This window comes from Orbicella faveolata, unplaced genomic scaffold, assembly GCF_042242905.1.
Source record: "Orbicella faveolata isolate gen_17 unplaced genomic scaffold, um_ofav_v1 contig_24, whole genome shotgun sequence".
NCBI lineage: Eukaryota > Metazoa > Cnidaria > Anthozoa > Scleractinia > Merulinidae > Orbicella > Orbicella faveolata.
The window spans coordinates 2,145,614-2,164,875 of NW_028301552.1; the positions used below are offsets into that span (position 1 = coordinate 2,145,614).

At 39.4% G+C, this 19,262-nt stretch overlaps 2 protein-coding genes across 2 annotated transcripts; one reads left to right on the top strand and one right to left on the bottom strand.

Moving 5' to 3' along the window:
* The first annotated feature begins 2,308 nt into the window (after nucleotides 1–2,308).
* Nucleotides 2,309–10,181, top strand: LOC110045834 (protein arginine methyltransferase NDUFAF7, mitochondrial-like). The gene is made up of 12 exons (XM_089291830.1): nucleotides 2,309–2,394; nucleotides 2,613–2,701; nucleotides 2,799–2,858; nucleotides 3,792–3,872; nucleotides 4,345–4,452; nucleotides 5,074–5,247; nucleotides 5,605–5,757; nucleotides 6,363–6,415; nucleotides 6,655–6,862; nucleotides 7,555–7,660; nucleotides 8,754–8,821; nucleotides 9,625–10,181. The coding sequence occupies exons 1-12, from the start codon at nucleotides 2,322–2,324 to the stop codon at nucleotides 9,769–9,771; spliced, it is 1,320 nt and encodes a 439-aa protein (XP_089147956.1). The 5' UTR covers nucleotides 2,309–2,321; the 3' UTR covers nucleotides 9,772–10,181.
* Nucleotides 10,182–10,419: 238 nt separating this feature from the next.
* Nucleotides 10,420–17,569, bottom strand: LOC110045823 (alpha-1,3-mannosyl-glycoprotein 4-beta-N-acetylglucosaminyltransferase C-like). The gene is made up of 3 exons (XM_089291829.1): nucleotides 17,282–17,569; nucleotides 14,860–14,952; nucleotides 10,420–13,164 (listed from the first exon to the last, which is right to left on the bottom strand). The coding sequence occupies exons 1-3, from the start codon at nucleotides 17,499–17,501 to the stop codon at nucleotides 11,996–11,998; spliced, it is 1,482 nt and encodes a 493-aa protein (XP_089147955.1). The 5' UTR covers nucleotides 17,502–17,569; the 3' UTR covers nucleotides 10,420–11,995.
* Nucleotides 17,570–19,262: the final 1,693 nt, after the last annotated feature.

Sequence of the window (19,262 nt, forward strand, 5' to 3'; positions counted from 1 at the left end):
TAAGCAGTCGTTTTGCTAAAAATGGAAGGGTGACTGGCTTATGGGAGCTGAAAACCCTTGTGGGGCATCATAGCCATGGGGACATAAAATACTTCTTAATTAAGAAGGGTCCTAATCTTGATAATGGCCGTGTGAATAAAAATCTGCGATCACCTGGATTGAAACAAATACTCAACGTAGCAATTTGGAAACAATAAATAATCATTACTGTCAGGGTCTACTTGCCTCTGCATAATAAAGAAGACTAAAGCAGTCTTCATTTTATTGAGCTTTGTAGGTGATAAGAAGGCCTACAGCCGCGGACTTCTAGAAAGAAGAATTTATTCAGCAGGAAAATATCGAAGGGACCTGAAGTTAATAGTTTAATAAGGTAAAATACCAACAAGATAATAATAAAATGCCATGGCCAGTAATTAAAAGAAAAGATGGAACAGTTCAGTTTTCACGATGGGTGAACCGTGACGACCACTACGTAGGAAGCATTTCAGATCACGATATTTTTAGTTATTTCAAGCTAACGTGGGACCTCTCCTGGGGTCCTCTCGGTGTGCGTCTCGTGACAGATCGTAATGTTCTAAAGTGGGAGTCCTTATTGCCTAGCTAGTGGAGTGAACTGACGGCCTTATTGCCTTTTGAGGTGCCGGACTGTGTTTTTGGGTGCATGTTTGATGCAGGATAACTTTGAGCAAATTTGTACTTTGCTTACTGTTACTGTTTGTTGTTCTGTTGTGGAGGCTGTCTATACATCCAAGAAAAAATGACATTGGATGAGTCCATTTAGCAAGCGGTAAAGGTTCCGTAAATTTCTTGAATAAAAAAGATATACAGATACTAATCAGATCAGTTTATCAGTTTGTGGATAATGAATATTCTGCAAAGGAATTCGATAAGAACTTTAACTGGGCGGACAAAAAATCTACCATCACCCGCCCAATGTTATTTTCACTTTCCAGCACCAAAAAAAGAATGAACAAAAATAATAACAGAGTTCCTTTTCAGTAGCTTTCAGTGAGCCGCTTAAAACGTCAATCAATTTTGCGAATTGCCCCAAAATAACTGCGACGGTACCGCGTTATATTTTGCACCCAGCAGATCTGCATCAGTGTCACCAGTAAGTGCTGGCGATGCACAAAAATTTGTATACATGACACTTAAATAAAGATTCGTATTTACTCCATTTGCGTCTGGGAGACCGAGACATGTAAGCGACATTTTACAATTTTACCGGTTTGGGCATTTTTTTTTTTTTTTTTGGAGCCGCTCTTCCCATCCGTCCGGGAAAATCATATTTTCCACTAGGGAGGAATAATACTCCGGAGAATTTGAAGGAATCCTCTAATTCTAGGAAAAGGAAATCAAAATTTTACCAGGGAGGGCAAAATAACTCAGAGGATAAGACAGAAACGGGGGGCGGAGTTTTTCGTAAAAACCAGCACCAGGACGGATTTCCCCGAGTCTGCTACAAACAGGCGTGGCTCATGATATGAGCATGCGTTGACGACCTGTGACTTTATTGACCAGAATAGCAGTATTACCAAAACCCCCAAGACTGCAGAAGACCTGTCAGTGAGGGTAAGATTTTTTTCACTGCTTATGAAATGATATTTTGGTAATGTACTAAGCCAAGCAAGTCTGATTTGAGAGGCGTGGTTTTATTAGCTGGCCGCAGTTCTGGGGCCCGTTTCTCGAAAGCCCCGGAAACTTTTCGGGCCAGTAAAGCCATAACAGAATCTCGAACCTTACGATCACAGCGCTGTTTTATTCACACATTCTTAATATGAAGAGAAGTTCCCTTCATACAAGAAGTTTCAGGCGTATACACTTCTCCGTTTTTAGATACCGATGGTCTAAAAATGGCTTTACGGGCCCGAAAAGTTTCCGGGGCTTTCGAGAAACGGGCCCCTGGTCCGACGGAAAACTTCAGTCATTTTTGTCTAAATCAGTGCCACAGGTAGTGTGGAAAAACTCGCTTGACAACGGGTTAGGCGGGGACAACATATTATCATCATCGACTGATAAAACAGGTCAGCTTGTTATCGTTCTGGAATGAGGAAAGGTAAAAATGAGGAAATAACAAAATTAGGAGGTTGCAGCTGGTTAGGAATATTGTAAATATTTGTCATCTCCTAGGTCTCAATACAGCTGTAAGTTTGAGTTTTGGCTACGATAATGTGAAATAAATCGTCTCAGAAAGTAAATAATGTTCATTGCTTTCTGAAACCTTCAAAGCCTTCTAAACCGTGAATAAAGAGAAGGGAAGGGAATTAAAAATTTTAAAATTCGTAATTGGGTTCCAGTCTGCCAAGGTTTTCGCGGCCAATATGGCCGCCCGCTTGGCATGGGTTTTGCAGAAAAAAACAAAGCTTTATAGTGCCTTCTCCAAATACTTTCCAGGTTTGTATTTGAGACAGGATAAACGCATAACCCAATGCTTATTTTGTTATGGGTCTCGCTCTATGCATGATTGGATTTAGCGTTCTGTGTACAACAAAAATAACCTGGATTCCAGTACAGCAGCCGATGTTGCCAGCTGGTGTGTAGCTTAGCACAAGATCTACTTCAATGAGGCGTCGTTATAAGAAGCTTTTCTTGTTTTTTTTTTTTTTTTGTAGTTCATGGGTTAAGATGGCGTCAGTATTCGTCCTCCACAACACGTCCTGGGAATATTACGTTAAAAGAACATCTCATTAGCAGGATCAAGGTAGAAAATTGCAAGTAGTATTTTGATCCATGTTTATTAAAATATGTGAGTCAGTTTATAATAATATAATTGTTATAATTTAATTTGGTATTACCAGGCATCTGGACCACTGACAGTTGCAGCCTTTATGCAGGAAGTCTTGACAAATCCATTGTCTGTAAGTTGAGGCTTATTTTTATTATGTTTAACTTTGAGCTTGGTTTTTTATAATAATAATAATATTGGAATGTAACATCTTTTAACACCAAACCATCGCTCTTAAATGGTGCTGAATAAACCCAGCATCCTTTTGCAGTTAGAGTGAAAGAGAAACACTGTGCATCTAATTCAGTCTATAAATATATCTGAAACAAATATTAATAACAATTAAATCCTATAGACTGATAAATTTTACGTACAAAACATCGCTTTTACCCTTTTCTCCCCAAGAGTGCCAATTGGCACACAACATCATAACTTTGTGAATATTTGATAGATTTCTATGGATTTTTGTCGTGAAGATTGTCTTGTGGAGATCTGCCCATTGGAGTCATAAAATTGTGACCCCCTCCTATCTAAGACATAGTTGACCACCTCCACAAGTTTTAAGTTCCTTTTTTCAGTTGCAAATGGAATGCAAGACTTGTTAGTAGAAGGCTGATACATTTTTGAAGTCGTCCATTTTTGCATTTTAAAGCAGTTTTTCTCAAAATGTCTACCTCCTTCATAGCTGCTGATGTCAATTCTTAAATAAGCTGATCAGTGGCTTTCAAATGGCATATTGTACACAAAGGAATGTCCTTATTTGCTGATTTGGGAAAAACTGCTGTTTGCCTTGGGGGGTAAAGGGATAAACCTATTAAATCAATCCTGGAGGCGGTCAAGTGTGGTGGGTCTCAAACATTTGTTGTTTTAATAAATTGATACCCTGCCAGCAGAGACACCTCAATTTGTTGTGGATAAGTTGGAAAAGATCAAAGAAAACTCGAGGTGGCTCTGCTAGCAGGGTAATAAATTGAGAAAAATTTTAATAATCCCTGTGACTATGATCATGATAAATAATAAATTCTGTATCTCAATCTATAATTTAATAAAATTATTCCTATTTCAGGGATATTACATGAACAATGATGTGTTTGGTCAAGCTGGAGACTTCATCACTTCACCTGAAATCAGTCAAGTCTTTGGAGAGGTATTATGCTTTCCCAGAAAATTACATTCCCTTCCTTGCCCCTTCACGCAGACACACAACATACATACAGCAGGTTTTTTGTTTTGAACCCTACCCGTATGAAAATTCTAGTTTAGCCTCATACTTTGGTTTAAAATAAGATTTTTGCTTTCCTCCACCCTCAAAGAATTCCCAATTACCTTCCATGGGATGGGTATGTTCTTTTCTGGAACCACACATTACTGTCAAGCTATATTTAAGTGAACACTTACGGCTACTCCATCTGCATGTTACAACTTTCTGTGGTAACATGGAAATCAGATATGAGATCAAATGATAAGAACGATTCTAAAATTCACTTTCAATGACATGAATTTTTTCTCTTCCTAGACTTGCTTCTTCCAGCACTGTACAAAAATACATTATTTGGGTTTTTTTCCTTTGCTGTTTGATGTTTCTTGGTAAGTTTTTATCTTTTAAATTTTATTTGAAGCTTGTAGGCGTGTGGTTTGTAAACCAATGGATATCATCAGGAAAGAAAAACGTACAACTTGTCGAGCTTGGACCTGGGAGAGGAACGTTAGCTTCAGATTTATTGAGAGTGAGTCTTCAATTCACTTCTGTTAATGAATTCTAGAAATAATAATAATAGTAACAAATAATAATAATAATAATAATAATATTATTATTATTATTATTATTATTGTAATCACAATAGAGAGCTTGAATTTGATTTAATGCCACCAGAGTCAGGATTGTTGCCTATTATATAGGTTAAATTATTTACATAAAGATTATTACAATAAAATATAGTAATGAATATGATTATTATGTTCATTAATAAATATTTTAGATAACAGTTGTATGAGAATAACATTTGCATTTGCATTCGCATTTGCATAATTTAAGTATTATTGCTCAAAGGATTATTTAACAATGGAAGACTGCTGCTCAGTTAATTTGAAATAATTTTAGAACTCATAGTTGTCAAAAATAAATAGAATTATATAAAATACTGTGACTTAGCCCCCTTAATCCAGCTCAAAATAATACAAGATTCAGGATGATATCAGGGAAATACCCTGGTACAGATCCACTAGTTGGTGTAAACTGTTTTGATTGATTTTGTATTCATTCAGCCTCTGAGAATAAGCTAATTAGACAAAATGGGCATCATACTGAACCTAGGGTACTGACCTAAATTATATAATTTATAAACAAGGTATTTCACAAGTTTCCTGAACTGCACAGCAAAGTCTCTTTGAGCTTGGTTGAAGTGAGTCCAATGTTAAGTGAAATGCAAGAAAAGACACTCACTGGCACATTGCTCAACAATCATCAAAAGCACAAAGAAAGACAGGAGGATGTAACAGATAAAAAATCACAGAGCAGTGAGGTACAACATACAAATAAGAGGAAATGATAGTTTGGAACTGTAGCATGTTGGGTTTCAAGATTTGAGTGTATGTCGACTCAGTCATCAAGACTGTTATTTCACTTTGATTTCGACATGGAACACAAAGGGATTTCCCTCACTTGCACTAGGTTTATAATTGTCTCCTCTTACTATACCTAAATTCAGAATCAGCCAATTAGAAACTTTGCAGTGTATCTACAGCCTGTGATGTCAAGTCACTGGCCTGATTTTGACAGTAAAATACCTAAATCCTACCTGTTTTGCTTATTCTTTATTTCCTGGTTGTTGTAGTTTTAGATGAAGCTTCTTAATTTTTTTCTTTTTTTAAACTGTCAGGATGTGTCATCATTGTGTTACAAAAGGTGTGTCAGCCAGACTGGTGTCCCTGTGTCATGGTACAGAGCTGTCCAAGATGTCCCGCTACAGGGTGGCAATTGTTTTTTTGTGGCTCATGAATTCTTTGATGCTCTCCCAGTTCACCAGTTCCAGGTACTGGTGCTGATCTTTTGATGTTGGTAAGATTGTCTAATGTAAACTACACCCTGTTTGTCTGACTGGGTAGGCTAGTGTTCTCTGTTTAGTAATGCTTGGCAAAGTCACTATATTTGTACATGTATCTTGAGTCTGGTCCATGGAATCTTAGAGGTGGTTAGTGAAAGCCTTAAACACTTTGCCATGACAGTGTGATTTTTGCCACCTTGTGACAAACATGAATCATCATTAGTACATATTGTTTGAAGTAACACTCTCAGTCGGCCACACTCTGACAAACAAAGTTGTGCATCAGGAAAAATACACTTCTGTCAAGGAGAAGAATTAGAAATTTAACATGGTACATTCAAATATTATAAAAGCAATCTTTAAGATTTGATTGAATTTCAGAGTGGTTTCATGCTTTAATATTTTAACATATTGACCAAGTCTATAGTTTTGTGGTTGCAGAGATGCTCTAGATGTGTATTGGCACGCTTTAGGATGTTTTGAGGTCAGGACAAGGGGGCAGGACTTTTCATGAAATCAGTTAATAAGCTCTATCCTTGGGTGAAAGCCTGATGCACACTTGTTTTTAAAATATGCTATTTCTTCTTCTGTAGAAAACAGATCATGGCTGGAGAGAAATTTTTGTTGATGTTTCACCAGAGAAGGGGTGTGTACACTGTAGAGAGCTTTGGTTTTAAGCTTGAATCAAATTTTAACACAGACTAGATTTCTGAAGAGTGCTTTTACACCTTTTGACCAGCTTGTGTTATTCAAGATAGTGAATAATATATTTTTTGCTCTTGGATGATAACCTTGACTCACATCATCTCTTATACCTCACAAGTACTTTTGGCATATTATTTTCTTATTTTCATGTAATGTTCTATGCGGTTTTTTTTTTTATAGGTCCTCACAACTGAGGTTTGTCCTAGCCCCTGGTCCTACATTAGCCTCACAGACCCTGGTACCTCAAGGGATTTCATGGGATCAGATAGAGGTGTGCCCACAGGGTGGTGCTATTGTGGAGCACATGAGTGAGGCCTTAGCAGAGCAAGGAGGATGTGCATTGATTGTGGATTATGGAGAAGATGACAGCAAAAGGCACACTCTGAGGGTCGGTTCAATGGGAGATTAAGCCAGTGAACTCTCTTTTCCATAACCTGAAGCAACTAGTCGTATTGCTTTCCTCCCTGGATGAGATGCCACTCCATTGCAGGTGCAGGTCCCCCCTCTCAAGAAACCCAGGCACTCCTTCCCTGTTTTTGGATTACATGCTGAACATTTTGCCAGAGAAGTATACCAATATACCATAAAATGGCAGTTAAACCCCCCCCCCCGCCCCATCTTCGCTTGAAAGGCCCGCTGTTTAAAGACCCATCCGTCAGTTAACAAAAAAACTTTAACTGTCTAAAGTGACCCTCACCAGCAGAGCATTGTGATTCCAATTTCAATAGCCATCGAACACGCTTGCAAGTGGAGAGCACATTAAAATAAATTTGCTACTGAGACTGACAATGTATCTACCATAATTGCTTTTAAGTCATTTCTTGTCTGTTCATTTTCAAACGGCTTTTTACAATGCGTATAATCACCCGCACCCCACTACCCAACAAAAACCACCCCCAGTTGATAAGCCCACCCAAAACCCCTTGGGAATGAATTTGTGGAGGGAGCCCTGTGAGCCTCACACCTCATAGTGCCCCAGATAAAAAAATTAGCAGACTGAGAACCTAGAGTGCATATTTATAATCGCCTGCCACATTTCATGGCTGATTGATCTCGAAGTTTTCCTCTTGTTGTCTTTAGGCATTCAAGAAACATAAATTACATGATGTATTAGTGGATCCTGGAAATGCAGATGTTACAGCTAATGTTGATTTTTCGTACCTCAGGAAGGCTACCCGTGGAAAAGGTTAGTGAAATCCTGAGTCACTGTACACTTTTACTCCCGGAGAGTTAGTATGCGACCCAGTGATTGATGAAAAGGCACAAAAAACAGAAAACAAAGACCACACACACATACGAAACACTCGGACGGACACAGGTGATGTGATACCTAAAAAAACTGAACGGAGCTGTTTAAAATAGTCCGTTTGGTTACCTAAGCACTGCAAAATTATCGTGGCATCTTTTTGATTATCTATTCCCCTTTAAAACAATGGCGTTCTCGCGCTCACGTCGAATTTTGCGTGCACTCAAACTTCAATTGTCAGGGAATTGTTAGGTCAAATTGCTGAAAGCTTAAAACCATTCCGTACGAAAACCGAATGAATACTTCAAGGTTTAGACGCGTGGAGATACGATAATATCTTCACCTTTTAGATTTGGTTTGGTAATCCCTCCCATCTAATCACTTTTACTGTTAAAACATTTCGCTTTTGAAATACGACGAAAGCGTTTTCAAGGAAACCCTGTACCCACTTTTCTCCTTATAGTCTTGCGATGTTGCCGCAGAGTTCGGCAGCAACACGAGTACAAAACAAACTAGCTTTTTGTACATCAGAATGGCTAAAACTGAAAATTCGTCGCAAACTCTTTCTCGCAGCACTCCGAAAGGCTCCGCTCGCAAGAATAATGTTGTGAATGAAGACTTGCGCGCACTTGAAGTAATAATCACTTTGTATTCTCCAAGCGCGCGCAGTTATCTGATTGGTCAGTAAGCGTCCCTAAGGCTGGTTTCCATATGATTGCTATGATCGTCGAACTTAAGTCTATCTCAGCGAATTGAAATCTTTCATCTATACAAAAGCATTACACAAAATCGGTTACGTGTTAGAACTAGAATGTAGATGAGGTATAATGAGAGATATATGAGGATAACTGCCGATAATTTCTTCTTAGAATTTCATTAGAACTTACCCGCTGGCTATTTTAAATCAGGGTCTGTTTGCAGATATAAATACCAACATTTAGTCTTGTTTAGCGTCTTCCGCGCCGAGCCTTAAATCTGCTGCCTTGTAACGGATCGTTTGATAGTTTCTATTTTTGTTTAATTATTTTGACAGTTCAAACGTTTGGACCAGTTACACAGAGCTCATTTCTTCAGCAAATGGGGATCGACACGAGAATGAAGGTAAGCAAGGTGTCACCCTCTCTAATAAAGTTGATTGATTGACTGATTGAAGGTTCTCGGGTCCCGCTCGGGCCTTCGCGAAAAATTCGCACTGAAATAATGATATGAGACGTGGGAAACGGCGTGCTGTCTTGTTGTCAAATACTTCGTCTCCCCTTGAGCGAGGGACGAGGCGGGATGGCAGGAGCCTGGCAACGAGTTTGCTTGTTAAAATCCGCGGAAAAGCAACAAACGCATGACTGTGGAAATGAAGGTGCACTGCGCGCATCTTGTCAGCAAATTGTCATGGTACAAATTTGATAAGCAATGTGTTGTTCGAACTGTCTTAAGTTCACGGACTAAGTATTTCAGAGTTTCTTCGTAGCCCAATTCTTTGCGTCATCTTTTCGCTTCAGAAAATAAGCGACTCTGCGAGCTGGTCTTAGTGACAGAAAGACTCCCCTGTTTTTGGTTTCGGACGAACCGTAAAGCCACTTTCCTGCCTTTCTCGCCGTGTTTGGATTATGTTTGAGGCAAGCCTATGGTGAAGTGTAGTTCAGCTGTACTGAATGTCAAGTGAATAATGCTCGTTGTTCATGAGTGAAAACTAAGTCGTTGTTTCATCATCATCTTCATTTAAAATGCACGGAGCCACAGTTCATTACATTTAATCTGATCTTCCTGTGACAGCCGTGAAACGTTTTACACAATGTTAACGAAACACTTTGTACTACAATAACTTTTCATATACCTAATTTTTCCAATCATAATTGTTGATTTGTTGACCTAATGATTACCTTTCACTCTTTCTTTTTCCTTGTTAGGTACTTCTGAAAAACGCTGATTCTTCTCAAGCAGAACAGCTACAAAGCGGCTACAAGATGTTGACAAGCGCGGCAGAGATGGGAGAGAAATTCAAGTTCTTTAGCCTTGTGCAGCATGGACTGCCTGAACCAGCCGCTTTCAGATGACGAGGACGGAGAAAAAAGAATGTTGCTGTTGTCAGCGGTTTCTGAATTTGGCTCGCTCGGCCGGAAAATGAAATGATCGATGCATTTTTTAGAAAAACACTGGCTGGCTTAGTTTCCCAAAGTGTCAAGGTGTCCAGCAACATGCCGAACATGTACATAGCTTAAAGCGTATTGTCGAGTTTTTTTATATAGATTACATGCAATCGTTTTGAGGAAATTATTTCCAGTGTCGATACAGAGCACAATTTTTCCCAGACAATACTCCTACTATTTGGTAAAACGACGAACTGGTTCAATTCTACGATGTTGACTTCCCAAAAGCACCGATTTCAGTAGTATTTCCAAATGTGCTTTTAATCTTAAAACTCTTATAACGAAGTAGATAAACTGAAAATAAATTTTAAAAAGTCTTCCTGTTTTCACTGTCATGCCATCAAAAATAAAAATGGTGACCACGAATAGATTAAGTCAAAGAATCTGTGATATGATAGAGGACAGAGCACTTTGCGGATGCTCAAAAAGCGAGTGCAGTTAGTTGTCTGGCCTGAGGCTGTGATTCATGGTGCTGACCAAAAGGATAGCAGGCTTTGCGGGCGAGAATGTCAGAACGTTCGCCGGCAATAAAAAAAGATTGAACAATCAACTGAACTGAGGTGTTTTGTATGTTTTATCTTTGTTTCAGTGATGCTACGAAAATTTAACAAAACTCCACAATTTGCGAGATGCTCAATAAAGCGATGTAACTCGATTTTTACAAATGTACACCTTACAGTCACTGTCCCTGTCAGTGCAAAGCAAGATACTGCAGGAACCCTTAAAACTACTCTCGACCTCCGCTGTTCTTATGAGTCTGCTCTCCATTTGAGTTTTTGGTCCATGGATTAGGGCTCGAACCTAACACAATAGGGACCTTAAGCACCAACGACGACCGGAAGTAAAATTTCCCCTTACCGCGCTACCGCGCATGCTAGACTCGTCGTCTACGTGAAGTTTAGGACGTCAAAACGTCAGGTTTGCCGTCCTGAGCGAACGTGAGTAAGTATTAATCTATTTACGCAGTGTTTCACTGAGGCAGAAAATGTATATCAAACTATTGAAATGAAAGTTGGTTATTTATTTTAACTCAACTTTGTATCAACTAGATTTTACGGCGAGTTTGGTGTAGAAATCGTTGGTAATAACATTATTTTGGGTTTGTCGATTTGTCCGTTGTTGAATTCGGTTGTCAGCGAAAGGAGAAAATTAAATGAATTCAGAATTAAGTTGAAAAATGACTCTGTATTTCATTTTCTTCTGGTTCCTATCTACATGTAGGCTTTCGCTTATGTTTTTAGGATAGAATTTATACCGGGAAGGACGTTTTAGATTATATCGGGCCGAAAATTCGGCATCACTCATCTCTTCGAGTGAAAACCTGTTATGTTCTTCGTATGAGAAATCGGGATTTCTCGACATCAATTCCTCATGTAGGACTGAAAATTTGTTTTCATCGATAGTACCCTTTTCGTAGCTCAAGAGAAACAGGTCTTGAAAGGAAGACATGACAAAATTTCTCGATAGTTTTAGGTCGATGTTTACAAGAACTCAGCTCTGTTATCATGTACTCGCACTTGGTTTTCACGCCGTGAACGACGTCCTCGACCCAGTCCTACAACAGTTTTACTCGACGTCGTCGTCCCATTCGTCGTCGGTGGTTAAGGTCCCTAATACCACGACGGCGACGCCAGCGAGAACGTCGCCAAATGAAAGGTTTAATGGGTAGAACAATATAAATCTATGTACATTTCTTAGCAGTCCTCTGCAAAACAACAACATGAGATGACTTAGTTCTCCGTAGTCCGAGGAAACGCGAGCGGCGCCGGCTAAGTTTTCGTATTACCATTTGGATTAAACACTGTCATTGCACGTGTAACCTGAGCACGGTTTTGCAGCCATTGGCGTACTGAACAGATCTAGACACTTGTTGCGAATTTCGTCGGTAAAATATAAATCTTTTTTGATTAGGCGTCGTTGCGTAAGCTCCCTGATAAGAGAATGAAACGAAAGTACCATCGGAAATGGAAACCCTGTAAATATATCAACAAAAAGTCATTCTCCTTGACCATTCTTTGTTTCTTTTCTTAGGTAGTATGATGAACATGTGATGGTAATCCAGTCTCCAGGTCAAAAAGCAGCCGAGAAGACCAATCGAGGGACTGGAGCAGAGTTTTAATCGGTCAGTTGGCTACCAAATATCAATCTCGCGCAGAAAAATCCATTGACGTTGATCCCGTTCTACTAAGATTTTTAAACAAGTGACCTTCCTGGACTTATCTAGAGATGCTTTCGCCTGTCCCCGGTTGAAAAATCCAATAATCTCGAACTTTCCGCAGGAATCTTTGCCACTCGTCTGTGTTTCATTGTCTTCAGCTGACCGGAAGCTAGCTTGCAAAACACCAAAATGTAACAAATGTTGAGGGGCCCTGTAAGATCCTGTATCCACGAACACTTTCTGAACAGCCGTCGCCGCGTTAAATTTTATCAAGACGTAATCATTTTTCTGGGAATACCTGCTCCAAAAATAACCACTGCCCTTGTCATAAGCATCCTGCGGGGCACCTTGATAAGAAGCCAGTGATGAGGTTACAGTGGCAGGTGGGTTCAGGCCTTTGTACTTCTGATCGTACTGATCAAAAAATGGTTCCAAATCATTTGAATTGTGCAACCCTTTTTCTGCGAGCGATGACTGAACACCAATGTGTTCGAACAACGACACCAAAAAGGGTTCTTTATTATAGCGATACTCTACATTTGGAAACTTGATTTTTGTCCACTGGTTCATCAGCCAATCAATGGGCATTTCGTCATACATTAGGTAAAAATATGAAGCGATATTTTCGAGGTCATGTGAATAATAAACCTTCGCCACGCTTCCTCTAACGGCAACATTGAGGCTCGGCCAGTCAGTGTCAGTTTGTGATGTTATAAAATCCCTCAGCTTGGAAACGAAGCTGGGGGAAGATTTCACGTCATCTTCGAGATGAATGTAATAATGGCTGAAGTTCTTACAGTAACACATCAAGAAAGAGTTGTCAAGGTTTTCCTTGGAACGCCAAGCTCTTCTTTGAACAGAATCGCCATATTTCTCTTTGATATTATTAAGATCTGGATAATATTCTGGATATGCTTCAATCACCGTCAGAAACCCTTGTTCAATATATTTGTCAAAAGTTTTGAACAGTTCCCTCCTCATGGTGGATTTTGTTGGCTCCTGGAGATCAGCAAGAAGTATCACAACATAGACGTCTTTCTTTTCCAGGTCGCTGGTGTGATTGATCAAACTTTGAGTGGTTTGTAGCAGATAGTTTGCCCCATTAGGCCTGACAACTGACGCTATTCCAATTGTAAGAAGACCTTATAAATATAAAAAGAATTCCATAAATAAAAACGTTATTCGCGATCGATCACGCGGGTGTTGACAATTCTTTGCTGCAATTGCATTAGCAGTTGCTTATTGCCGTGTTTCTATCACGGGACGGGTCGACCTCCAAGCCACCCCTACGCTACCCCCCACCCCCCTTCCCATCATGAGTGTGAGCCTAGAAAACGGAGAAGCAGTATTGACGCCCAAATTGAATTGGATGTAAACACAGTTAAAAATATTCAGCGTTCAGGGGCTGTGTACAATGATCTATTCACTCACAGGCAAGAATTGATATTCTCTTCCTTGCAAGTTCTCATTCATTATAAAGTCAACTGAGCACTCGGGCCAAACTATAGCTAGTTCTCACCGCCAGAAGTTTACCTGGTTTCTGTAACATGAAGCTATTATGGATAATGCCGCCATCACAGGATAGGATGACTGTCTATGGTAGATTGTCCCGCCCTACATTTTGTGGTATTAAAAGTACCCTTACGTGCATTTCGCAATTCAAACCTAGATGGAGAAAGACTTGTTACAAGTCTTGTCCTTTATCACAGCCCAGTAGCCCTCCCATGCAAGTGCTTGCTTTTTTGTTCATGCTCAGTGCTTAGTATATTTACTAAATGGACAATTGTGTCTCATTGAGGTCTAGCAAAACTGCAAATGGACGCACGAGGAGGGGGATATCAGGGGGTTCTAAACACCGCAACAACGCAAAAAAAAAAAAACAAAAACAAAAAAAACAACGAACACCGCATCACCGCAAGAAAAGTCAACGAAACACCGTCACCGCAACACGTATTTTTAGCGCCGTGATTCGTTCATCTACACCTTCAATAATACTTTTATACCTCAACAATTTTCCACAAAATAAACACATTGTTTCTGTCCTCGCTCCTCCACGTGTCTACCGAACATAGAGCTCCGGGTGGCAGAGGTCGAGTTACTTGTCAAGTTACGTATAAATGAAAACAGCTTCGGATTGGCAGCCGAAGCATATTGAAGATTGACTGGAAGGTGATGGTCTGTAGTTTTTTACAAATTATTTATCTCGATGGTACGTGTTTGTCATAAATTAGTATCGATTAACGAAGTTTACACGCTAAATTTAGGTCAAATTTAGGTTTGAGAAAGGTAGATGAAAAAAACCTAGCACCACAAACAATTTCATTTCACCGAACACCGCAGCCTGAAAAACACAAACATCGCACACCGTAGGGTTTGAGATCACCGCAACACCGCAAGTTGAGATTTTATTCACCGCATCACCGCATTAAAAAAACATCAACACCGCAACACCGCAAATCCCCATGTCCCCCTCCACGAGTGGTTTAGAATATAGCTTGAAAAAGGCGAAAATGTTTACATCCAAGAAAGGGCGTTCATTGAGCCGGCAAAACTAACATCTGACACAAAGTTGCTCTAAAATTTCCAATCGTGCATCAATAAAAGAATAATGTACACTCAACTCCTAGAGTGGATATACGGTAGCAATATTCTCAGCCCCAGTGGTGCGGTATCCTCAGGATTAACTACACAGTATATGGTTGAAATACACGAACAAGCTAGCCTTTTGTTGAGGATGTTCCGAGAGCGGAGAAGCTATCTTCGGGCTCACAGAATTGACTGGTCAAACCTGCACTGCCGGCTATAATCTCTCAATTAATTTCGTCGAGTTTGCTCACGTTTTGTTGTTGGGTATCTGCCCAGCTTGGTCACTTCGGAGCTGCTCATTACTTCCTTCTCTGGACATAAGGAATACCTCTTCTTCAAATGTTCTAGAAATATAAATGAAAGATGCATAAATTTAATTTTAACTGTATCTTTTCGAAACAATCTATACTGACTTAAAATAACCAGTAGAACTTCAAAACCATTTGCATTGTTTGTGTTTTAGGTGGTAACGGTAACGCCCATAAATTAATGAATAAAAAGATAGATAAATAAATAAATTTCTCGGCTTCTACGCTTGCGCATTCTTGACCTGCCAATGCTTTCTTGTCTTTCTTGTCTTTCGACCTTTTCCAGCTCGCCTGGTTTGTTGGGGATAGTCTGGCCAGCATGGCCACACTGGTCGCCGATGATAGTCGTGATATACCGAACGAGGAATTCAACATGTAAAGCTGATTATGAAAAGCTCTATGCGGCGGCTGCTGTGATCAATCTGAAGTGGTCTCGCCAGCTGAAGCGATTAATGATAAACGTAACGCGCTGACTAGCACACATCACTTGTACACACCTCCACAAGAAAGCAGGACGGGCAATATGAACGATCTTTTTCTTTCACTGATACTAGCACGTGAGCAAAAGAAAGCAAAACAGAATAAACGTTTACTGAAAGAAACGTTACAATCACTTGTGGTTACTTATCGTGCTACCCTTTGATTTCCAGGTAAAAAAGGGCGGGATAAATGGATGGGAAGGTGGGAACCCTATTGTGGACCCTGATAATTTGAAATATTTGTAAAAACTGTGTAAAGTGTGATAACAAGTTTTTGGCGACCTTGTAAACCTGGGAGAACCTGTGTTGACTAATCCTAAACAATCTTTATTGATGCCAATGAATTCGTTGAGCAGGGTTATTCCATTTTAGGTAAGTCAGTTATGCTCGTAAATGTTAACTACTTACAGCCTCAGGTAGCTAGCTCTCACCTCAAGGTGTTGCATGATAATACAGATCGACAGGTGGTTACCATGACCTGCCACGGTATTATTGGGCTTTCACAAGCTCTTACTGTTGGCTTTTGTCTACGAAATTATCTCCTCACAAAGGTAGAGTGGTTTCATTAAGTGAACAAAGTTTTCATTGTACTGAGAGGAAGCTGTCTTGCACTGGACTCTACTAATTCACAATTTTTTTTTGAATGTTTTCAATAAAAGTAAAACCGACTCAAATAGCTGTCCTGTTTGTCATCCATTTGCTGTGACAAATTCACAAGAGCTTGAATTTTCTCGATCTCGTATTTTGTCAATTCAAATTTTGAAAAGTACTATCATTTGACGAAATGACTTTTAAATGTAGGATTGGTTTACAGGTCATCAAAAAGCCGCGAGAAAATTAGTTAAGCTTGTTAGACCTTTGTTACAGCTAATTTAGACAAAATCAAGGTCTAAAACACTTTTGAAAACAATTTATGGCGGTTGCCTGCGATATCTAAACGCAAAATTCAACATCATATAGAGTTAGTTTTACTAGCGAACGTACAGTACTTGTAAATCTACTACGGAACTATCTTCCAATAGTACAGTACCGCTCGAAATACTGATCCTCATAAAATTACGAGTCACAGGATAAACAAACTTTGTTCTCCGGAATATCATATTTGTTGGTTAGGCCATCCCCTTTTTTTTTAGTTTATTGTCGAATGCGTTTTCTGATTTTGGGTCGGTCGGTCGGAAAAGGAAAAAAAAAAAACAAAAATAAAATTGGAAAAGCCGTCTGGAGCTAGGAGGCCCGGTACCTCAGCATAATATCCGTGGAGCCTGGAAACAACAAGGTGTGGTTACAAAGTCAACATCAAACGAGAACAGGGAAAAACTAAAAATCTGTAAGGCAAAAAATTGCTTATGTTTCAGATTAAAGTGACAATTGTTTGAAATAATGTGTCATTGCGTTCATTGCCTTCTGTGTAACTTTTTTTTTTTTTTTTTTTGAAAACGCGAAAATCTGGGTCGGTCGGACGACGCTAAACAGAGAAAAAAAGGGGATGGCCTTACTTTAAGAAAAACAAATCTCAGCGGGCCAATATTGTTGAGATTCCAGTGGCTCTAACAATCAAGTCCAGAGTCCAATTCGATTTGTTACGGACGTTTTACGAAATATGGAACTCTTACCTGCAAAGACGTAGGGGATGAAACAAAATTAAAAGGAAATTGAGGTCGAGGAATTAAAAAGAGTTCGTGTTGATTAGTGCTGATTTAAGTCCAGTGTGTGACCGTTCAAATAAAAGCTATCGAGCAACGCGCAAATATTTTGAGGGACTAAATAAATTTAAACTTGAGCTGTACTATTGAAGGCTTACACCAGAAATTAGACACAAAGAGTTCAAAAACTACAGTACTCTATGAAAGTTACAAATTAAAATCTCAAAACATTGGATTCTTTACCTCTCTGATCGCGTGTATATCTCTTCAGTCTTTCATTCGAAAGGGTTTCCAGCTGATTACGCACAAAATCAGATCTTGTCATAAGATATTCGTTTCTTCGCAAAAATGTTGTACAAACGGTGAACAATGCCATCGCGAGAGTTGCTGCTGATATCAAACGACCGAGGTAATTCCATGTAAAGTAGCGTCTAGCTGACCTGAGTAGTCTTGCTGAAACCATCGCTCGTTCGTTCTGTGAAAACCCGACGACAAAAAAGCCTTGTGTCTGAGTTACGTGTTGTACCTGAGTTACAGTTGAGGCGTAATATTTGTATATTGGTCTATATTGATTAGCAATAAGTTTGATTGCCTTTTTTAAGGGCCCATTAACTGATCTTTTCGAGCCGTTGCTAAGAAAAATTTATTCTCATATAACCTCATCATTTTTACTTAGTTCAGAGTTATTTCATATGTTTTAACCTTTTCATGGTCAGTAGCACTAATGATGACGTCATCAGGCCACGCCCATGGTCATGTGGTTAATACAGAAAAAATGCAAAGGCTCCTAGGCAAATTACTTTATCGGGATTTTTTTCATTGATTTAACATTTTAATTTAAATCCTCATTACGCTATGCATAGATTTTGTTTCATTTCTAAAAGGTCAGATTTTGAGAGAATTTCAAAACATTGAAAACTTCGCAATTTTCTGAAAAAAGCATGATTTCGAAAATGGAATGCATAGCTATGTTTCCAACGTTGACTTTAATCGAAATTCGTCGAAAAAGACTGGATTTAATGAAAAATCGCGTTCCCTTTAGCATTTAAAGAAACCGGAAGTGCGCCCGATATATATTGGAAGTTACCCTATCAGCGCGTGCGCAATTTACACTACCAGCAGCACTTCGGTAAGATCAGACAAAGCCACACGGAGTTAGTTTTCTCTTTCTATTGTTCTTGTTTTTCTGTCTTTCTCTTATTTTGTCTTTGCTTGTACTTTTTTTATCTTACATTTTGTGAAACACAAAGAAAAACATCTGAAATGTAAGCGAATTTGCAAGTTAATGAGTTGTTTTTATTTTCCGCACTCAGGCTAACGTAAGTAACCGGAAGTGAAATTTCACCTCCTTAGCAACGCGCGCAAGCGCGCGCATGAATTCGGTTAATGGGCCCTTAACTGAGCAAAGTCAAAAATCCCCTGAAAGGGAATTCAGCCACACAGCTTGAAAACAGCAAATGTATTTTGAAATGGGGTAAGGAGAGATGACTTACAGAAAGGAAATATATTGAAAACTGCGAGACAAATAGCTAAAAACAACAACACCCGTTTAGTTTGCTTACATGTGTTTACATTTTTTTGATTTTGACGTTTCGATTGGTTTTTTTTTTTGTGGGAGGGGAGGGCGCGGAGTCGAATCCAGACAGCTATACTCTTTTAATAAGAAGACTGCCGAGCGCTCGGTAATCAAATCGTTGAGCAGCGTTCTGACAACGAAACAGTGCTCGGCAGTAGTGGGAAGCTGGGAGGAGCCGCCGGACATTTGATTGACGGTAGCGAAAAACGCATTTGTCAGTTGAGCTTTGAATTTTAGAGTCCGCATGTTATTGAAAGGCGCAGTAATGTGGAATGCTTCTTCTGATAGAGTAAGGGTTTTTTTGAAATGGAATAATTTGAGTGTAAAGTGCGGTAGATTATTTTTAATGAAATTAAAATCTCGACATTAAGGAAGTAAGAAACTGTAAGAAACATAACTTGTACAACATGATACGATAACTGCAGTACGTACGTTTTCTTGTAGCTTCACGACTTACTTTTCTAAAAGAACACTTTCGGCTCCCCATTAAAATAGCGCGCTTGAAGTGTACGTTGTCCTTCAGTTATGCAATAAATCTCTTATTAACAGAGAGAATATCGGCCCTTGATATTTTTTGTACGGACCTTGTTGCAGTCGGTCCATACTGACAAGACCTCAGGCCGACCTCAGGCCGACCTCGGGCCCCTC